Below are 20747 nucleotides of genomic sequence, written 5' to 3' on the forward strand. Positions count from 1 at the left end.
AGAATGCTGTATTGAATCTGTAAGTACTTGTACGATGACACTAGTAGTTTCGGATCCCTCTGACCTAATTCAAAAATGATCAATCTAGTATCGTGCCAAGAACGATTTGTACAATAGTGCAGCGGCTGGATGTATCACTGGAGGATTGTTAGCTCACAGATCAGGACCGCAAGCTACAGCACTGGGATGTGCTGGTTTTGCTGCTTTCTCAACCGCCATAGACTGGTACATGAAGCGAGATTAGGTTATCTCTCAACACCATTCCTCATCATAGATATAGACTGACTGTATTATAGAAAATAATCCTCCCTACCCCCATCAGATTACGACCTTTGTATGAAATTGTACAAATCAGCAGAGAACGCAGGCAAAAGAGGGGTGACCCGCTGCCCATTTTTTCAAGCCAACATTATAAACCCTACAATCAATGCAATGCACAGCATTACTGGTGTGATCACATGTCCATGATATTGCAAATCGTGAGGACTTGTTGCTGCTGATGTTTGTGTACTTGCGACGTTGACCAGATGTTGCTTTGAACTTTCATCAGATGGCTTATCTTCTTGGCGGCGGAACATGAGTTTGTCAACGATATGCATTGGTCCTATGAGCAACATTATGAACCAGCAGTGTGGAAGGAGAAGTGATAGGATGAGCGCTTAGTCTATGGTAAATAGCGTAAAAACCCGGTTATCCGAAACCTTACCATTGGCAGTTAGGATGTCTTTGACAAGCACCTTGGCCTCGTTGATGTTAATGTCATTGTCTGTAAGTTTCGTTACACTCAACGAAGCTTTAGTGTTCGGGTCGTTAATTTGACTAGTCGTAAGGTTGTTACTATAGTATGTTCCTGCTATCATGTGTGACTGTATTGCTAAAGCCTGCTGTGGCGAACTCCATGCTTCTGAAGGGAACTGTAACATAGCCGAGTTGGACACAGCAAATAAAGTTTTTCCATTGAACGACTCGCTGGTCAGGTTAAGGTTACGTGAAACCTTGTAAAATTCTGAAAGATCTGGTGTGTTCTGCAACACCCATTCGGCGGGCATAGGAGGAGTTATGGCTTTGTCAATGATATGGAGGATGCCATTGCTCGCCTTAATATCACCATGAACTACCCTCCCGGGCGATTGAGGCGAGGAGGACCAAAGCACATGGTCCTGACCATGCTTAGCTATGGCTAACACAAAGTCCATTGTTGATCCATTTCTGCCTCGGAGTGGCTCGTTAGACCCTGTCAATGACGTCTTCAAGATATTGGTGCTTTCATTGGACATCTCCACCAGAGTCATAGGTTTTAGTAGCGTGAGGTATTTGAATGTTGTTTGATATTCGATTTCCGGGAGGGTTTCCATAGCACGGTCATTAGGTGCAAAAAATGTCAGTGCACTGCTTGATAGGGCAAGTAAATGTCTGACATCCTCCAGTTCCGACGAGGTGCGTAGTAGCTTGGCTACTGTACTAGCACCATTGGTTTCCAGTAAGTCCAAAATAGTAGTCTGGACGCTGTCACTTGATGGGTGGAGATCTTCAATTCCCGAACCATTAGTCACCGTCAAGTCAGCGTCATTGTCCTGAGCGCACACTAAGGCAATCACCGCCAGTAACGCTAAGACAACAGATAGCACAGACGAACTATGATGTTGTATTATCATCATCGACAGAAAGGTCAACGTCAAGTTCAAACCCTGATCGTAATTTTTATTTATTGACATATTATTCAATACTCGGCCAGTCCAATCCAATGAATGGAAATTTGATGACCAACCAACCGCTAAGAAGACCAAGTTATTTGTGTCATGAAAACAAAGCAATAGGCTGAGTAAGGCCAAGGGGAAAAAATCCACAGTGTTTTGATTGAAACTGCGACCACCCGAGGACACCCATTGCCAGGAGCCTCAAGTTCTCACGCCTTGGCTCTATAAATTTGCCTATAAATATGAAAAGTTGCCCTTCTCCGCAAACAAAGCTTCACTCTTCTCTCTATTTTTTTTTCCAAAAGGCACTATGGCTGAAATCGATAACAAAAACCTCTTTACCAAGATCAACGTTGGTAGTGGAACTGACTTGATGACCATGACCCGTTGGGTTTTGGCTCAACAACAGGTAAAGATACATTACGCGCACAAAGCAAACTGAAGGATCTCGTATTTTAACATTTTTCGTTAGGCTTCTGCTGAAGCTACTGGTGATCTTACCATCCTCTTGACGGCCATTCAGTTTGGCTGCAAATATGTCGCCTCCAAGGTCAAGCAAGCTGGTCTCATCAACCTGTAAGCATGTGATCCCTTGTCATGCTAACATGTGTGTTTTTCGCGAACTGACCCTAATGACTTATTTGTTGTTAGCCTCGGATTGACTGGAGAAGCCAACGTTCAAGGAGAGGATGTCAAGAAGCTCGATGTACTTGCTAACGATATCTTTCGTAATTCATTGATCGCTTCTGGTAAGGTGTCATTGTTGGTGTCCGAAGAAGACGAACACGCTATGGTGGTCGAGAACCCAGAACAGCGCGGAAAATACATTGTCACTTTTGACCCTCTTGATGGATCCTCCAACATTGACTGTGGTGTCTCGATCGGAACCATCTTTGGCATCTTTAGAGTTGTAGGTATCTTCCTTTTGCATCGGAAGTTCAAGTAAGACATGTACTAAACTAGCGTGACACACAACAGCAAGATGGTGAGGAAGTTGGTATGAAGGACCTCATTCGTAGCGGTAGAAACATGGTTGCTGCTGGTTACTGTATGTATGGTTCATACTGTGAAATGATCTTGGTAAGATACAATGACATGATGGAAATGCCTCCTTTCACGTGGACACAAGGTTTAACCTTCCGCTCCGTCCCGCATTTGTAGTCTGTCGGAAGTGGTGTCAACGGCTTCACACTGGACCCAGCCATCGGAGAGTTCATCATGACCCATCCCAATGTAAGCTTTGGATTATTTCCTTTATCTCCGTTCGCGGGCTATTCCCACTAACTTTTTTTCCTCCTTCACCTAAAGATCACCTTGCCTCCTCGAGGAAAGATCTACTCTGTCAATGAGGGTAACATGAAGTATTTCGATGAGCCTTCCAAGAACTATGTCAACGCTGTTAAGAACAAGTACTCTGCTCGTTATGTTGGTTCCATGGTGGCCGATGTTCACCGTACTCTGTAAGTGCATTTTACTGAATATGGCAATTGTGCTTATTGTGGTAACCTGCCACTCGTCCTTACCGGTTCCTAATCGTTCCATCCAAACCCTCTAGACTTTATGGTGGCATTTTCGGTTACCCTGCTGATAGCAAATCAAAGCGTGGAAAGCTCCGTATCTTGTACGAAGTCTTCCCCATGGCTTACTTGATAGAACAGGCCGGTGGTAAGGCTACAACCGGCACACAGTCGGCTCTGGATCTGGTACCCGAGCATATTCACGATCGTTCCGGCGTCTGGCTCGGCTCAAAAGAAGATGTTGAAGAGCTTGAGTCCTTCTATAAGCAAGCCTAAATATATCATGCTTCCTATACAGTGCTGGGGTGCTCTCCATAGTCCTTTCTCTCATCAGTTAACTTTACCTTCGCACACTTGATGTAATATACACAAAATCGCATACCGTCACAAATAATCTTATTTGCCTGATCTTTACTACTGTTCGCTGTTGAGGGATAGGAAATGTTCAAAGTTATGACAATAATGCTCAATATTTCTGCGACCCAGTGTATAGAATTTTGAACTGTTTGGCATCAACAACAAGCGAAGCTCCACATTGACTAGGGACGTAAATACACTCTCGCTTGCAATTCCAGTCTTTTTTTCTTTTAGTCTTTTACTATTATAATTAAGAAACTCGACTACAACAAGGTTTAGCGTTCAAGTTTCAATACGTCGCGACCACTCGTTTTCGAATTGGCTGATATTAACATTATTAGGCCTATCGCCAAGCCAAATTTTTTCAAATTCAAGCGCATTGTACTTGTCAAAAAGCCTTTCAAACTCCATCTCGTCGATCTGGCAACATTGGATCCGATAGCACAGCTTGATCGGTCTTCCTCCACTTGCCCGCCAATCTGCACTGTATGTCTGCACTAAAATAAGAGACCGAATTTCATGTACTATAGCAAGTTCCACAGGCAATCCTTGATGTTCCAGTTTTTCCGCCGCCGCGTTTAGTTCTTCTATTCCTACAGACCTATCTTTTGCAAATTTTAGAAACCTCCAGGAGTTCAACTTTTGAAGCGTCTTCTTGGCATCTTCTGCCCTGAGAAGTTGGACCTCAAAACATATACCAAAATGGCTGACGGTAATAGATGTCGATGCTTTTGTACATTCAGCAACCACATAGTGCATTTGACTGATAGCAGGTAAGTAATTTTTGTCCATTTTCTGAATTGTCATGAAGCTTAAGAACGACAGGTCTCCCTTCTGGGTCGCTAGTTCATGGAAGAGTCTCAAACGAGCTTTAATCCCTTCGCCATATGCCAATGTTAAATGGATGTCAAATATTCCTGCCAGAGCATAAGTCATATCCTCTTCGCGCGTTGTCTTCCGGATATTCATTCTTGCCAGTATTTTTGCTGCGTTTCCCGGCCGATAGTATAAATGAAGGTCTAGCTTGCAAAGGTCCTGACGCTGCTCAACGGCCAACTGTTGTATTGTGACAAGCGATCCTTCCTTTGAGATTCCGCACAGAAAACCAGCTGCAGCACCTTCTTGCAAACACCACCCTCTATTGCACCATACATCTAGAGGTGTACCGGAGTCTAGAACAACAGCAGCGCAGCTAGCATACCACTTATACATCGATCGAATAGCCTCATCAAGCTCTGACAGATTGGACTTGTCGATGCAAATTGTGTCGATCCATACGTACTTTGTATGTTTCCGTAAAGCATTTCTGATGCGGCGCAACTTTTGCGACATCCTACTAACAGTTTGACCTCTCCATTGTTTCATTATATCCTGATACTCTGTCTCATTCGTACTCCATCTATGTGTGACGAAGACAACTTGTATGGCAGCAACATTATGTACAAGCTTATCTTGATGTATATCCCATACTCGATTCACAATTTGCTTGTCTCGCTCGCGCCATATGTCAATTCCGATGGCTTTTGCCGCACCCACTGGTGATAGTGGACGATGAAATGGTTTTGTATTACAAAGGCACTGGCGTCGATTTCGAATTTTCCATTCCTCTGACTCATCATTTGACGGAAGAATTGAAATAGGATCTAATTTACCAAGTATTGCCATGACCAATTTTTCAATGAGTCCACCACCACCGACAATACTAAGTATGCTGAGGCCTGCTATCAGTATGGCATGTAGATCGATTGCAAGCCTTTGCTCTGATCCACCAAGTAAATCTGAGAATACTTCTTGATCAAGGCGAGTGGACGATCTTCGACAGACATATACAGCATCGATGAAGCAAAGGTATGGATGAGTGCTTTTGTGCCAAGTTGGTATGGACAAAGAGGTTTTGATCTGAGGAATCTGTACTATTAATCTTCCTGGTTCTCGAATAATACCAGCCATCTTGTCAAACTGCGATGCCCATTTTGGAGGCTTGATGGCGACACCTCTGTTCAGCTCCAACATAAAGAAATAGTCAGACATGAATAGCTGAGCACTAAAGCTGTCCAACAAGAATTGGATAACTAATATAGCGCGATTGCAGATAGGTGTTGTGTCCAACAACTTCAGCGATGGCGCAACTTGGATACTATCCGTAGATTTAGCTTGGCCGTTCATTCCATCTACGTCCATGAAGTCATCCAAATGGAGTTTTTTTGAAAGCGGGAGACCATAGCCATACTTGTGCTTAGTATAAAACAACCACCTTTCATTACAGATGTTGACTTTGAAGGCAATGCGCATACATTAAGGTTAATATCGAGAATCATTGCAAAGGGGGTAGTGGTTTCGCTTCCCAAAACGATACCTACTTTCATATTCTTCACCATGATTATCTCCGACTCTCTTAAGAGTGACATTAGTCTGATCATTTTCTTGCAAATGTTGATCTACAACTGAAGATTCAAGCAGGATGTTGCTTGCATTGTTTAAAGGCTGTATAGAGGCCGCTTGCAAGATATCTCGCAGTGTCGGAAACCTTTCTTCAACATCTACAGGTAGATCTAATCCTACAGTACTAGCACCAGCATCTATGAGCAATTTGACCACTGCAATAAAATTACGTTCGAATCTGTAGCCCGTAGCATATTGAGAACATTCGATGACATGGTTCAGTGGATTTTCATAGCTATCATCTGAACTGTGAAGGGAAGCTCCATGATTTAGCATTAGAATTACCAGATTTGGATTAAAAGTCAATGCAGCCGTAAGCAACGGTGAGAATTGGCTCGAGGTTCTGGGGTTAACAATTGCACCGTGCTCAATCATAAGGGTGCATACTTCTCCCATGTTGTTTAAAGTTGCTATGTGTAAAGGTGTATATCCGATTGCATCTATTGCATTGACATTAGCATGTCGCTTCACTAATAGTGAAATTATTGACATACTCTCATTTTGGACGGCAAGATGTAACGCAGTAATTTTCAAGTTTGAAGTCTTTGCTTCGATGTCGATGCCATTGTCAATCAATAGCTTTGCTAGATCAAAGGATTCATGCTGTACTGCGACGTAAAGAGCGTTCGTACCTTCACTGTTTGCAGCATTTATATCTACTCCTTGCTCTAAAAGCATAGCTGCTACTCTAAAGTGACCATTTTCAACAGCATAATGAAGAACTGTGTTACCGCCGTCATCGGTCAAATGAACATTGCATCCACAAGTCCACAATATATGAAGAGCATCTATTTGACCTAGAGATGCATAATGGTGCAGAGCGCTTTGATTGCGATGTTTTACGTCCCTTGCTTCTATACAGGCTCCATAATGAATTAGCATAGATATTGCTTCTGGATGCTCACCGGCTAAAAAAAGGAGAGGTTGTCCGTCGTTGTTGCATGTTTCAATATCTGCACCGTTGTCTAAAAGATAACGTATCACATCAACTCGCCCATGTTGTGAAGCCCTCCACAATGCTGTATTCATATACTGTATTCTCTTCTTTTTATCGTATAGCCCTAAAACTTTTTTGACCAATTCAACTTGACCAACATCTGCAGCTTGGTATAACAGCCATTGTTGGTTTTCTTGGGAAATTCCTATTGCGGTTTCTGGATTTTTCAGTTGCGTTATTATATCATAATGTCCTTTCATGATAGCGACTTGAATTGGTGAATTGCCGTGTTCATTTTTAACATCGATATTTGCTTCATATTTAATTAAAGTAGCAACAACGTCAGAATGATTTGATTCTGCAGCAAGATGTAGGGCCGTATCGCCATGATTCGTTTTGGCTTCAATTTTAGCCTTATTTCGCAATAGCAACTTTAGTATAGAAACATACCCTTGCTTAGCTGACCAATGTAAAGCCGTCAAAGAATCATTATCCGTTACTTCTATGTCTGCTCCTACGTTGATCAATAGAGAAACCATGTCCAGTTGGGCGGCCTTTGTGGCAATTACCAAGGGGGTTTGTCCATTTATGTCAGCAGCTTCAATATCAGCACCATGTTGTAAGAGCAGATCTACCATCCATAAATCGCCAATTTCGGATAGCATAGCTAAAAGCGTTTTTTCATCTTGAAACTTTTGATCCACACGTTTACAGCCTGTAATCAGTAAAGATAATACGTCTGTGTGGCCATTCAATGCAGCTATTTCAAGTGCGGTATTTGATTCGCTGTTTTCTAACTCTACAGAAGCCCCATAGCTTAGCAGTATTCTTGCACCTTCAGATCTTCCCAATTTCGCAGCCATGTGGAGTGCAGTTTCAGATATGGAATTTTTTGAGTCAACGGCTGCACCATTCTTAAGTAAAAGTTTAACTACTTCATTCCGATCAGCCCGTATGGCCGCTTGAAGAGCAGTATCGGAGCTTTCGTCTTTTATGTCAACAAAAACACCATTATCGAGCATTATCTGTACAATTTCTCCATGCCCACACCTAGCAGCGACGTGGAGTGGGGTTCCTTCAGTTTGCCCGTTTGTATCAGTAGTAGCACCACGGTGAAGAAGTAATTCCACGACATATTTTTTTCCATTGCTTGCAGCCAGATGAAGTGCAGTATACGAACTAGCATTTTTTTCGTTAATAGAAGCACCACCGTCGAGCAACAAGTCTACTACACTGAGATGTCCATTCGCCGCGGCCTGATGAAGTGCAGTGTCCAAAGATTCATTTTTTGCGTCAACGATAGCACCATTGTATAGTAGCAGCTGTACTACTTCTTTATGACCGACACTCGAAGCTAGATGAAGTGTAGTCTGTGACCTATAGCCGTTTACATTAATCGAAGCACCACGGTGTAGTAACAGCTGTACTAATTTTTTGATTCCACGCCATACCGCCATATGAAGCGCTGTTTCCAAATTCTTATCCTTTGCTTCCATATCAGCACCATTGTCTAACAACAGCACTACTACATCAATTTTTCCATGGCATGCTGCTAGATGAAGCGCAGTAGTTGAATTTTCATCTCCAGCGTTGGCAGAGGCACCATTCTCTAACAGCAGCGATACCAATCTGTAGTATCCATAACCAGCACATATGTGAAGTACAGTACGCTTCTGATCATCCTCCCAGCCGACATCAGCTCCGTGTAGCAATAAGTCCTTCATATCATCGAGTTTTCCGCTACCTGCTACATCAAACCACCGAAGTAGATCATCGTTTTCAACATTTTTACCAGCACTGAAGTGATGAGGACTTGGAGTCTCGTCTACTGACAGCTGTTGCTCCGAGAACTGGTGTTCCATTCTGTTAAAAATGATGTCCACAATTTGTGAGCTATGTTAAGGAGAGAAAGGTGTGCAGCCAGAAAGCTGGCTGCTCCGCCTGGTTTTTCGAGATCAGGGTACTTGTGCGACGACCGGATGTGGTCAGGTGATGAAATAAAGAACTATTTCAACGGCATGTCTGTCGAACCATCAAAACTCGCGTCCATTTAAAATTTTCTTGTTTCCAATCCTCAGCGGCTTCGACCAAGTGGAACCGCACAGAGGGAAAGAAAAGTCTGTTATAAACGTTCTTTAGTGTACAAAGCTTAAACTATCATACAACACATAGAATATTGCGCAGCGCAGAGTCATCCTTACCAAGCAAATTGAACGCTGAAGTCTGGTTGAGAGGACAATCGGTCTTTTCCCGTATCATTTTCAGGCAGTGATTGACAGAGGAGCTTTCTGCTTTTTATAATCCGGCCATACCTTTTGAGTAACGACTACTTTGAAGCTATTGATTGGGATATTTGGCTGCACCTGATAGCAAACATGAAATAAAGGCTATAATGATGCAACCTTGAAAAGTCATCAAGCTTTTACTTGACAGGCCAGGTTTGCATCAATAATTTGTGACTAGTTTATTATCCCTAAATTTCTGTCTCTACTGTCGAAGCTTCGATAACAGTGGGCTAGTAGAAGGCAAGAGTGGGTTCGCATATACTTCTATTCTCCGAGCAGTTGACAACAATTCGGAAAGTCCTCGGGGAGCGTTGAACAAGCTGTATCTGCACCGGAGGTTGGGTTGCCGTCTGAAGTAGAAAGCTGTTTGGCCTACGCCGGAAAGTCAGTCATATGAGTTCACCCCTTAATTCTGACGAGACAGCCCTTAATCCTTCGGCAGTGCTTGCAAGCTGGTTTGCGGACTGCACATACAAAGTACTCTATGATGATAAAATTTTTCCCAAGTGTTTCCACTCCACTCTCATTTACTTCACTCAGTTTCCGACCACGTGGCAGCAAGTCAATGTTCGTGCGCTTTATTCATTCGTTCCCAACGAGCTCGGGCTCTTCGGAGGAAGAGACTTTCTTTCTTCTCCGAATCATCACCATATATATCTTTATCATCGGCACGACCATGCCATGGAGTTAGAGTGACTCGCATGGTCATAATATGATTACAAGGGAAGCCATGTTGAACTACATCGTCTAGAGTAGCTTCGCAAGACAGAAGCCGCAAGCGGTGTCGGGCAGTCGGGGTATCATAATATTCAGCCTTGGGCCGTACAGGTGGGAAAGCAATGGGTTCTGTTTCTTTTGACAGCTTTACATCGTACAGTTGGATGACCTCTTTGCTGACATGATGGATGGAGGGGGTTTTTTTAGGAGAGTGCGGAGAAGGGCAGGTGGAGTTTGGACGGTAGTCAATGATTTGGGAAGACATTGAAGAAGAGAAGCAAGCAGGGCGTAAATGATGATCATCGCATGGACGGGGGCAGCGTAGGATGGGATGGATCAAGCCACTGGTCCCCACAAAGCAAGGCAAAGCATAGCGATCGAAATCGATTACCTGAATGTGACTGCGTTGATAAAAAATCAGGCCACTTTTCCCAACGGTGGTAATGAGAGAACGTCAGTGCTTAGCTAAACGGTTTCAGCTTAGCCAATCCTCTTTTCTTCTTTTCACTATCATCATGTATTCCTCCCAAGGTATTTCGATGGCTGAAAATTATTTAGATGATATGGATCCTTCCTTGCGCTTTCTACCTATGGCAGCCCAGTCAGCGCAATCCATGGCCGAGTTTGAGGCCCAATTGCAAGCTGCCATGCTGCAAGATCAACCTCAAGAATTACATCCACAAATATTGAATCTGAATAACATGGACCAACTTATGCCTCCCGATTTATTCAATTTTGACGACTTCACTTCATTCAACCCGCAACCTCCACACAAACCCTACGAACACCCACTTCCACCCCAATCATCCGTTCCACTCGCTGATTATACGCCTTACATTAAGCGTGAGACTTCTTCGTCGGTATCCTCACCTTCTTATGACACCGTCCCCGAAAATTCCAGAAGTCCATTATCTCCCACTGATCAGCAAGCCGCCACTCCATCCCCTGCTCCATCTATGACCATACCAGCATCCACTCCCACTTCAATGCCCATGTCGAATGCGCCTTCTGTCACCATCCCTCAAACACAGACGTCTATTTCAGCAGCATACGAAGATCAAGGGTGGCTGCCTACTCCTTTTCTTTCAGGTAAGCTTGAATGTTTTCTCTTATATTGGAAATGCCTATTTGGCCATCGTTTTCCCACACAAGATGAGATTTATCGTTAATCACTCTTCTTTATTGCAGATCCAATGTCGATGACACCTGGTGCAATCGAGAAACCAGAGAAAAAAGTCGCCCATAATGCTATTGAAAGAAGATACCGAAATAATATCAATGATCGAATAGCAGAATTGAAAAGTGTTGTACCAGCCTTAGTTCACGCAAAAGTGAAATCAGGTAGCGGAAAGCGAAATCATCCCAATGACGAGGAAGATGAAGATGAAGACGATAACGAGGTTTTAGATGGTGTAGCTGTTGCTACCAAGCTCAACAAAGCAACCATTCTCAGGAAAGCTACAGAATACATTGTGCACCTCAAAAATGTCGCTCAACAATTGAAGATGGATAATGCCGCTCTTCGTCAAATTGCCTCTCAGCTCCCCGGTGGACAAGAATCCTTGATGCGTCATCACATTCATAGCCAGCAAATCAGAACACAGCAGGATAGTGTTCGATTAGCCTATGAAAGATCTCAACAAAAGCAGCAAAGTGCCAATGATACTACTCGTCGGAAGCGACGAAGAGCTTATGATAGACGCTCACAGGAAGATTCTGATTCTTCTGGACCTGTGACTCCCCCCAGCTCGGCTGGAGGACGTATTTTCATGGCCGCTTTCATGGCTGTTTCTTTATTCGCCACCTCACCATTAACCACTGGCACCGTTCAGCGTACCGCCGACGATCATCATCATACCTCTCGAACTACCTCATCAAATTCGTCCGCTGAAAAGGGCAGTGCCACGCCTTTTGGATTTTTACTCGGTCATAACGTGTGGTAAGTCTTTGAAAACAAAAGGCATTTATATGCTATGTGGCCTAAAGCTAACGGTACGATTTTTAGGAACCTTTTACGTACTGGCTTACTCATCGCCGGTATAACCTACCTCTTGATACCCTATTTGCATTCTGCATCTGGCAAGCACTACCGACGTATTGCTAGGCGGTTTAAACGGCCAAGTGGGATAAAAATTCCAAACTCACAAAAGATTTCTCAAGTTGAAATGTACAAGGCCTTATCAGCGTCGTTAATCAGTCCACCACCCAACCCAACTTCCATTTTCGAACCTGTGTTTTCATTGTTATTTGAGTTCATCCGCTTTACGATCCGTCGTGCATTTGGCCATGATATTCTTTACGATGCTGACCTTGATCAAGACCAAGAGTGGACCCGCGCATGTACGTGGCTTCGCATGAGCGAACTCGAGTGTGTTGGTGGAAATCCTCTTGTCACTCGTATTTCGATGCTTCATAGTTGTTTGAAGACCATCAATCTTATCGAGACACTCGAATCAAATGGTTTCCAATCCTTCTCTCGTGCTTATGCTACCGCAGCCATTCAAATGGCTTTATCGGCCCCCAAGTTCATCTCAAGCTATTGTACTAATTACTTTTGGCGACTGGCTTTCGACTTTTACGACGTAGACGACTATGAACAAGATTCATTCCAAATCTTCTTTGTAGATTTACAGCAAGATGACTCTGAGGAGAGTGTGCTGTCGCTGATGGAATCCGATATATGGCACGAAGCCTTGAATGTGATGCGTCTGCAAACCCAACTCTTCCATGAAGATCGTATTGTACCCAAAATCAAGCCAACCTCTTCGGTGCCTCTGGAAATCATTGCCAACTTCCACATTTTGCAAAAACTTCAACCTCTATTTTTCCAACTGGTGTTATTGATCACCAACCCTAATGATGCTGATGTCAGCGACGACTTCTCCGAAACCTATGGTGACACTCGATTTGATGAAATCTTAGCCGCCAGTGTCACTGGAAATCCTACTCGCTGGTATGCGCTAGTAGGAGCATGTGTCGAAGCTGTCTGGAGTAACAATGAAGAACTGGCTGAGAGTTTGATGAGCGACATTAAAGTCCTGCCCACCGACAGTGCAGTCGAAGATAAAATCGTTCAGCGTGCCATTGCTTACTCGTTGATTGCGCGTATACAGCTACAGAAGGGCGACAAGGCATCTGCCTTGAGAGTTTTGTTGAAGGCTCGCTCAGTTCATATGGAGCGAAATAACCTCAGCCTAAATGATGACAATAGCGACGTAATGAGCATCGAAAACAATGTCATTCTTCTCGTTGATTTCGTTGTTCAAATTCTGACTCTGCAAACCTGGCTTAAACTTATGGCATCTCCAAAAGGCAATGGCGAGAGTGATCCGATCATGCCCGTGTCTGAAGCACATGGCATCATTCTCTCTATGATCAAGACCCTCCGTCGTATGGTCGCTGTCCCTCCTATGGTCATGGATGGCTACAGCCAAGAAGTGTTGGATAGACTATGCAAAATCAGCCAAGTATTTTATGCTACAGCCAGTCGTGATAGTGGTTGCGAATTATCAGACGATGAGGAAGCTTCTCAAATTAGCGGCTCTGTAGCTGCAAGACAGGCCCTACCCATCTTGTATGGCATGTTCTAAAGAAGCTCCATGACTCTTCGTCCTCTTTTCACTATACATAGCGCAACACTTTCTTTCCATCTTAGGGTGCTCATCCAACCAAAACCCCCACTCTCACATTTACTCTTGTATATTTGAATCTCCAACCATACTTGCAAATCTGCTGTTGAAATAAATATTTATAATGCCCTTTTTCGCACATCAATAGGTGGTGCCTAAACGAAGACTCTCTATTGTATGGACTACGTGCCATATCGGTCCCGCTTTATTTCGTCTTTGTAACGAGACTATCATTATGAAAAGCGAGAGTCGCTGCAGTTGTTAGTTTAATGACCAATATGTCTTTTGAAGCGGAAAAAGCACAAGGTAAAATGCCAGAATATGGTTCCAAACTCTTAAATAAACATTTTTCTCAAAACTCCCTCCCCTCCCATTCGAGGCGTTCATTGCTCGTGACCAGTAGTAATGGCAAGTATTTCGTTACGGAGCGCCAAACGTCGTTCTCTTCGGCTGCCTGCTCCTTTGTAAAGTGCAGCCTCTACCTCGTTCTGCGGGACAGCATGTGGGATCTTGACGGGGATGTTCTCAGCATCGACGGCAACTGTAGAAATAGCGTCTATGTTAGTGTCCTCTTTTTGTCCTAGCTCAATTCACACGTTCTATTCTTACCAATAGTGAAAAAGGCGTCATTGGTAAAATAGGTTTCTCCCGTTCGCAGATCTTCTCCCTAATATCAAAAAGACGTTATTCAAGAATGGAGTTAATGGTGAAAGCCACTACAGGACATCTTCTAATAAAACAACATCGCTTTCAAAGGAAAAATAATCCATACCTCTACAGAAACATATACCTCTATACTGGATTTAAACGTTCTTGACACAATGCTGCGAACAGTGACGACTTCACCCACGTGGGTAGGCTTGATGAATTGGAGTGAATCGATACTGGCCGTCATTAAATATGTGCAAGCTAGCCGGCGCGCACTGACCAACGCACATGTTTCCATCCATTGAATAATCTGTCCGCCAAAAGTGATCTGTAGGGTATTGGCATGTTGTGGCATCTTTTTGGACGGCAAATTATCAGCACTGTCCACTGGAAACTTGCCATGACTCCCAATTTTCTTACCACTAATTCCACCACTTCGGCGTATGTCAGCTCAATACTCTTTTCACAAGGTTGAGGAACGAGGTAAGATGCCGTAGAGTATCGACGTCGTGGTTTTGGGATATCGACTTTCAGATGCGTATGCGTTTCATCGGCATCAATGGTGGTAGGCGAAGACACTTCGTTGCTTTCATCTTCTTCTTCAATTGGTGGGATCAAAGCTGGATGTGAAATGACGTCTGCTTCGCTGATAGACTGCCTTCGCAAACCAAGCGACCATTCCCGCAGCAGAATCCTTATCTGCTCCAGCTGTGCTCTCATCTCACCTGTCGCTTTCTTCTCAGAAAACCGTCTCTGCCGTCGTCTTTCCGCCATTTCCCAGCGTTGGTGCTCTGTGGGCGAATGTGGAACCACTTTGGGTACCGTCAGCGGCTTGCTATCTAGCCATAAACGTCCCACCCCTGTCTTTGGTGGCGCAACAGGCGACAAAGCTACAAAAGTCATGTAGGCGTGGGCCACGAACCGCCGCGGCCCAGCAGGCGGTGTTTCCGCCTCCATGCGAATACCAACCTAGTTTATGTTGACTTTAATCAGGGCTGTATGTTGAACATTTGATTGGAAATAGACGCCTCATATTTACCTCCATCGATGTGTTCCAGGCTTTGTTCACACTGGCCTGGATGGTAAGCTGAACACGAACGGCCATTAGTATACTCCTCTGTATGTCAACCAATAAAAAGAAAAATGGGCCTACCACATCTCCAACTCTGAGAGGATACAAAAATTGAACATCGTCTACTGATCGCGTTACCTTTGCGACTTTAATTAGATATTATTACATACAATAATCTTCAGTATAGACTTCACTTACAGATGGGGCATTTGCATGTCGTTTCGCTGCGATACCAGCTGCGATGTCGCACCAGCTCAATATTGCTTTTTGAGTTTATACAGAAAAGTTAGACTAATTTCCATACTCTCCCTGCTCTTATCGAATAACTCACGTCCGGCATAGGCAAATCCCTACAAAGCAGCTCAGCATGATGTAGGAGCGGGATGTTAAAGCGCTATGGAGTTACTTACCTTTGTGTCAGCATGGGAAGGAGATATGAATTCAGTCATAGTCACTCTGAAGGAGAGTCAGTGAGTTAGATAGGGGTTTCAATCCCTACGTTGGGCAAGCGAAGCACTACCTTGACAAGAATGCTGATTTCTCCGCCACCCGCTCATTACCGGCTTCTGTCCAAGGATCAGGCAAAAAGCGAGATATGACAGGACCAAAGACGTTTAAGAACGTTTCAGTAGAGTAATTGCGCATTCGAGTGAGAACATTTTCGTCGACTGGCTCAGGCATGGCGAATGGATGCGTGAGACAATTCTGTCGCTAGTTATTGAGGAAAGGGGGCAGGACGTACATTTTGGCCAGATTTTCTAATTATATTTATTTATCACTTGTATCTAACGATTGTAACAGAACTGTGGACATGACACTGTATATTTTAGAGCATGCGTCAATGCACTGTTCGACAGCCTATTTACACAAACTCCAGTTAGTGACGAGGGAAATCAATTGGGTGGTTCGCTTGCTTCCATCATTTACCTTATTAGCAATGGCACTTTCTGTATTTCCATTTTGCAGAATATGGGTGATTTCATTAAGAGAAGGCATATATGATACAACTAATGATCCGTCTTCGCTCTCTTCTTCGAGTGCTGATGGATCCATCAGTATTTTGTTTTGAACATAAGCCTGGACGCAATCAATTTCGTTAATACGCGCATTCCCATAATCACGCCAAAAGCAAGCCATCCCAGCCAATTCGCTAAACTTACAATTGATGATGCTGCCACTTGATCGTACATTTCTATACCAGCATCAGCCAATGCTACACTGGCTGCAGATATTGCCGCCGCTAAAGTTGAACTTGTACCGTCGTTCTCAAGCACATTTACATATACATCAATGGATGATTTAGGTAAGAGGTCTAGCCGAACTGCAGGTGTCAATGCTTGTACCAGAATTTGAGAAAATTCCTTCTCTTGTGCGTCCTGTGAAGAACATGCTTTAGTATATTCGTTGAATGTCAGCCACCAGCGTATTGGAACAATGTCTAACCCTTTGAAATGCTCGTCGCTTTTTACATGAGAATGTAGCAAATTTAATCTCACAGTTCAGAACACCCTTTCCTGTGAATGATGGTTTTTTCATTTGTCGTGGTCCATAGCTACAGAGACAAATCACCTGTCAATATTCAAAGACTGTCTATTATACTTTGTCATGGTCAACACCTACACTGCACAGACAACTTTTGCGTTTCCAAATTCCATGTAAGTTGATCCATTTGCTTGGCTTATCAGGCCAGACTTCATGACTGTGGATTCCGAGATCATTGTTAAAGACAGCTTAAAAGCGAAAGTTTGTACGTCTTAGTTGGACTTACATATCGGTCGAATGTCGTCGATTCCTCGACCGTCTAGTCGTCTTTCCTTCGAATCAAGAATCTGCTTCTCTTCTGTGTGTTCTTCGACTGGAACAACGCTAAGTTCGGGTCCATTGACACGTTTTCTATCCATTTTGAATCAAACGAAAGGTGATCTATTGGGTCAAAAAAATTATTGAAAGCGACTTTTTTCATTTTTTGCCTTTTGGAATAAGTCACGTGGATGGCATTTTGGCTGGGAGGAGCAAGCGGGGATGGTGGCAATAGAGCTGCCTTTGTAACGTGCTGGTCTGTGAATGATGGTCCCTGCTATAGATGGTTTACAAGAGGCAGATCATTACATACGCAAGTATCTTACCGCTCAATTTATGTTCATTTAATGCCATGCCATGCTCATCCTTTTCGCTACAGACTATGACGCGTTCCTGGCCGAGGACTTTGACGCAAATCAGTATGTCAACAGTGCTATAAACGATTCCGATTCTTCAGAGGCAGGAGACGCTGCTACTGCGCTGGCAAAACTATCTTTCAACGTTGACAGCCTTGAAAAGCAGATAAAAGATCAGGTAGACCTAAAAACCGCCCGCCACCAATGGCCGATCATCCTATCTTAACACTCTATATCTTGATGCCATAGGTCACCTCACATCATGGAGTCTTGTTGCAACAGGTCATTGGAATAAGAGAGCTGGAGTCAGTTCTCATGACAGTCAACGACAGCATCGACGGCTTGAAGGAATCATTAGCGAGGTATGGGTTTTATTTCAGAGGATGTTCAAAATGAAAAAAAGAAAGTCGTGCTGACTTTTGATCACAGCTTGCGTAAGAGAATTCGAGAGCCAAACGAAAACCTTCAATCGTACATCGCGCAATTGGAACGCTTAGGATCTGCAGCTGATATTTTACGAGATGTGCACCGGTTTTTACATCTTTCGCGGCGACTAGAACTACAATACCCACTAGACTCAAGTTCTGGAAAGAATGTGACAGATGCACTGGATGCAAAAGTTAACACTGACCGAGATCTCAGCAAAGCAGCATTGACCTTATCTGAACTTGGTACGTTAATGAGAGAAGATGTTTTTCCAATTGATGGCAAGGTCTTCTTTATTCATACACCATTGCAGAATTGATTCTAGCAACCTCTGACTTCGATGGCATTGAAATTGTGGATGAACTGCGACCTCAGATAGAAAAAGCTCATGGTCGTATATTTGAGGAGGCCGATCGAGTCTTACAGCATGGAATTGAGACACAAAATCAAGCCGAGATTGCGGTTGGTTTGCAAGTTTTTTATAACCTCAAACATATGGCTAAGAAGGCGAACGAAGTAGTTAATAATGTAATTGAGGATGTTGTTCGAAATATCAAACATGTCGTCAATATGCAATCTATTCAGAAAGAGGTCAAAGGTACGTTAGGCTTGATTATTGAATGTAGTTAATCGAACTATCGACTCTGACCATATCCGATAGGCTTACTCCCAACTTCTAATACGGGCCCGCGAAGAGTCAATAATGAGCCGACTTTTGGCAACCAGGCAGTCTGGGCACAGGCAGTGTGGGGCAGAATGGAGAAATTGATGGATGTCTTTAGTGAATCTTGTATCAAGGTAGGTTTAAAAGAGATTTCTGCGACGGTGATCATGTCTGCCGATACTTACTGACATTTTGGCGGTATTACCAGATCAAGGTGTTGGAGCGTGTTCTTGAGATCAAAAGAGACCCTACTACCCATGTTCCTTTCCTAGAGGAGGTTGTCAAGGTGGGTAACAGATCATATTGGGAATTCGGATGAAGTAAAAGCTAACCCTGTACTCAAGTTGATGGAAGATGGAAGTAACCTTGTTAATCATTTCTGGAGAGTATTGTCTGTCAATTTCGAACGAGAGATCCGCGAAGCAACAAAAGGTAGAACTATAACCAGCTGGCTCTTTGTTTCATTACAGCATAATACTCATCTATGCATGTTTAGCTTCTGTTTTCTTACAGAATACTCTAGTTGGAGAGTATCCAAAGCTGCTTCGCTATCTCCACACCTTTTTCTCCCGAGTAGCTATACATGACGGAATGGCATTGTCTGAATACTCTCAAAGGTCAGTAGCATACCCTTCATATGTGCATGTCACTAAAGCACCTAACATTAACCTTCCTGCAGCCCAGAATATGTGATCATGCTGCGAACTATGTCGAGCCTTGAATCAGGGTTCCTGGCTCGCTCTCTCAACCGTATGTACGAACCCATCAACACAGCGTTTCCTGCGTATGGTGGTGCATCTAGAGTACCTCCCGGTCGAACAGAAAATCTGTTAATTGTTCGTGCAATCAGCAGGTAAGCATAGAATGTAAATACTTTTTATCTTGCAATGGACACTGGAGCTGACCTTTGTGCTTGGTTTCTTAGCGAACTTGAAATGGCAAAGTTTGACAATACGCTAGTCAGAGCAGTGGCTAAGAATGCAGTAAAGGCAATGAACATGTATAACGTGAAATGCGAAGCACTGGTAAGTTTTGTTTGGTAATGTAGGTCACAATTTGTTTAGGAGATGACTAAACTCTTCATTTTCAGGTTAATTACGATCCATCTATATATCATGTATCGCAAACCAAGATAATATCAACACCTTTGAGCATGAACTTTAGCATTATCAATGGAGTATACCTGATGTACCAATCTATGTGGAAGGCCATTGAGGAATTCCCTGACGCAATCATCGACTTAATGAAGGATGGTGTAGAGGTAAGGTTCAAGGCAGTAAGCAGTTGAGATTTATGGTATATCTAACATACATGCCATTAGGGTTTCCGGAGATTGATGCTTTCCATTGTTCAACCTCTGATCGAGTACACAAAAAACGATCTGGATAATATTCTGTACGGGATAGACAAAGAAGATTTTTCAAGTTCATCACAAAAGCCATTCGATCCTACTGAGGAGGATTCTGGAAGTGCCTATATATTAGAACTGACAGATCGACTACGTTTCATACAATCCGAAATGTTTGGAAGATTTTCGTGCGGAACTGAACCACGGTCATGGTAAGTCACTTAACCGCACCCTTCGAGGATTGGGCTTACGGTTATACTAATTTATGTTGCGCTTTCTTACAACAGGGCAATTCAGATCGCAAAGCGAATAATACACGTTTTCATCTTTCAAGCAAGTTTAGTACGGCCATTGAGCGAAGTTGGAAAGTTGAAACTGGCTGCGGATATGGCTCAACTTGAATTCGCTGTGAGCCAGTTTGTGAGCGAACACGGCGTTACTTTAGACCAAATTGGAGATGAGTACAAGGCACTCCGGGCGATTCGACCTCTCCTCTTCTTAGACACCTCGCAACTATCTGCTGCACACCACACTGCCAACGTGCCTGACCTCATCATCCTCCACCACTTGATTGTTCGATCACCGCTTAATACGCTACCACTTCCCCACAAATACCACCATATGTCCAAGCCAGAGTATATGAAATGGGCCGACAAGCATAGTGAAAGCGAGACGATCAAGTTTGCAATTGAAGGAGTACAATCTGGTGATAGTAAACTTCTTGAATATCGATTGATTATGGACCGGTTTTCAGATCAATAAGTAAATAATGATGGTAATAAAAATAAGTCTGCCAATGAGTTCAGCAAATTTTTGGTATGCCCCTTTTTAAAAAGTGACCATTCTTTGCGC

At 43.4% G+C, this 20747-nt stretch overlaps 6 protein-coding genes across 6 annotated transcripts; 3 read left to right on the forward strand and 3 right to left on the reverse strand.

The window, feature by feature from the left end:
- Positions 1-88: 88 nt before the first annotated feature.
- Positions 89-1390, reverse strand: K450DRAFT_229284 (uncharacterized protein). The gene is made up of 2 exons (XM_051587063.1): positions 707-1390; positions 89-604 (listed from the first exon to the last, which is right to left on the reverse strand). The coding sequence occupies exons 1-2, from the start codon at positions 1353-1355 to the stop codon at positions 399-401; spliced, it is 855 nt and encodes a 284-aa protein (XP_051447161.1). The 5' UTR covers positions 1356-1390; the 3' UTR covers positions 89-398.
- Positions 1391-1910: 520 nt separating this feature from the next.
- Positions 1911-3672, forward strand: K450DRAFT_229290 (uncharacterized protein). Its single transcript, XM_051587064.1, has 7 exons — positions 1911-2106; positions 2170-2273; positions 2349-2607; positions 2676-2777; positions 2859-2930; positions 3006-3157; positions 3253-3672. The coding sequence occupies exons 1-7, from the start codon at positions 2008-2010 to the stop codon at positions 3488-3490; spliced, it is 1026 nt and encodes a 341-aa protein (XP_051447162.1). The 5' UTR covers positions 1911-2007; the 3' UTR covers positions 3491-3672.
- A 6533-nt stretch (positions 3673-10205) lies between these two features.
- K450DRAFT_229300 (uncharacterized protein) lies at positions 10206-13746 on the forward strand. Its single transcript, XM_051587065.1, has 3 exons — positions 10206-11041; positions 11141-11891; positions 11958-13746. The coding sequence occupies exons 1-3, from the start codon at positions 10396-10398 to the stop codon at positions 13540-13542; spliced, it is 2982 nt and encodes a 993-aa protein (XP_051447163.1). The 5' UTR covers positions 10206-10395; the 3' UTR covers positions 13543-13746.
- A 218-nt stretch (positions 13747-13964) lies between these two features.
- Positions 13965-15982, reverse strand: K450DRAFT_269617 (uncharacterized protein; the record flags this gene model as incomplete). The annotated part of the gene is made up of 10 exons (XM_051592931.1): positions 13965-14122; positions 14191-14248; positions 14354-14584; positions 14650-15198; positions 15269-15316; positions 15383-15439; positions 15500-15564; positions 15633-15651; positions 15712-15757; positions 15822-15982. The coding sequence occupies 10 exons, from the start codon at positions 15980-15982 to the stop codon at positions 13965-13967; spliced, it is 1392 nt and encodes a 463-aa protein (XP_051447164.1).
- Positions 15983-16044: 62 nt separating this feature from the next.
- Positions 16045-17231, reverse strand: K450DRAFT_229310 (uncharacterized protein). Its single transcript, XM_051587066.1, has 6 exons — positions 17070-17231; positions 16922-17000; positions 16745-16853; positions 16462-16677; positions 16229-16378; positions 16045-16159 (listed from the first exon to the last, which is right to left on the reverse strand). The coding sequence occupies exons 1-6, from the start codon at positions 17200-17202 to the stop codon at positions 16070-16072; spliced, it is 777 nt and encodes a 258-aa protein (XP_051447165.1). The 5' UTR covers positions 17203-17231; the 3' UTR covers positions 16045-16069.
- Positions 17232-17342: 111 nt separating this feature from the next.
- K450DRAFT_229316 (uncharacterized protein) lies at positions 17343-20735 on the forward strand. The gene is made up of 14 exons (XM_051587067.1): positions 17343-17414; positions 17481-17635; positions 17707-17819; positions 17887-18128; positions 18197-18481; positions 18545-18681; positions 18756-18833; positions 18892-18979; positions 19044-19164; positions 19227-19400; positions 19473-19572; positions 19638-19808; positions 19869-20107; positions 20183-20735. The coding sequence occupies exons 1-14, from the start codon at positions 17366-17368 to the stop codon at positions 20655-20657; spliced, it is 2427 nt and encodes an 808-aa protein (XP_051447166.1). The 5' UTR covers positions 17343-17365; the 3' UTR covers positions 20658-20735.
- Positions 20736-20747: the final 12 nt, after the last annotated feature.

Source organism: Umbelopsis ramanniana (genome assembly GCF_025399195.1).
Source record: "Umbelopsis ramanniana AG unplaced genomic scaffold K450scaffold_11, whole genome shotgun sequence".
In the NCBI taxonomy this organism is placed as follows: domain Eukaryota; kingdom Fungi; phylum Mucoromycota; class Umbelopsidomycetes; order Umbelopsidales; family Umbelopsidaceae; genus Umbelopsis; species Umbelopsis ramanniana.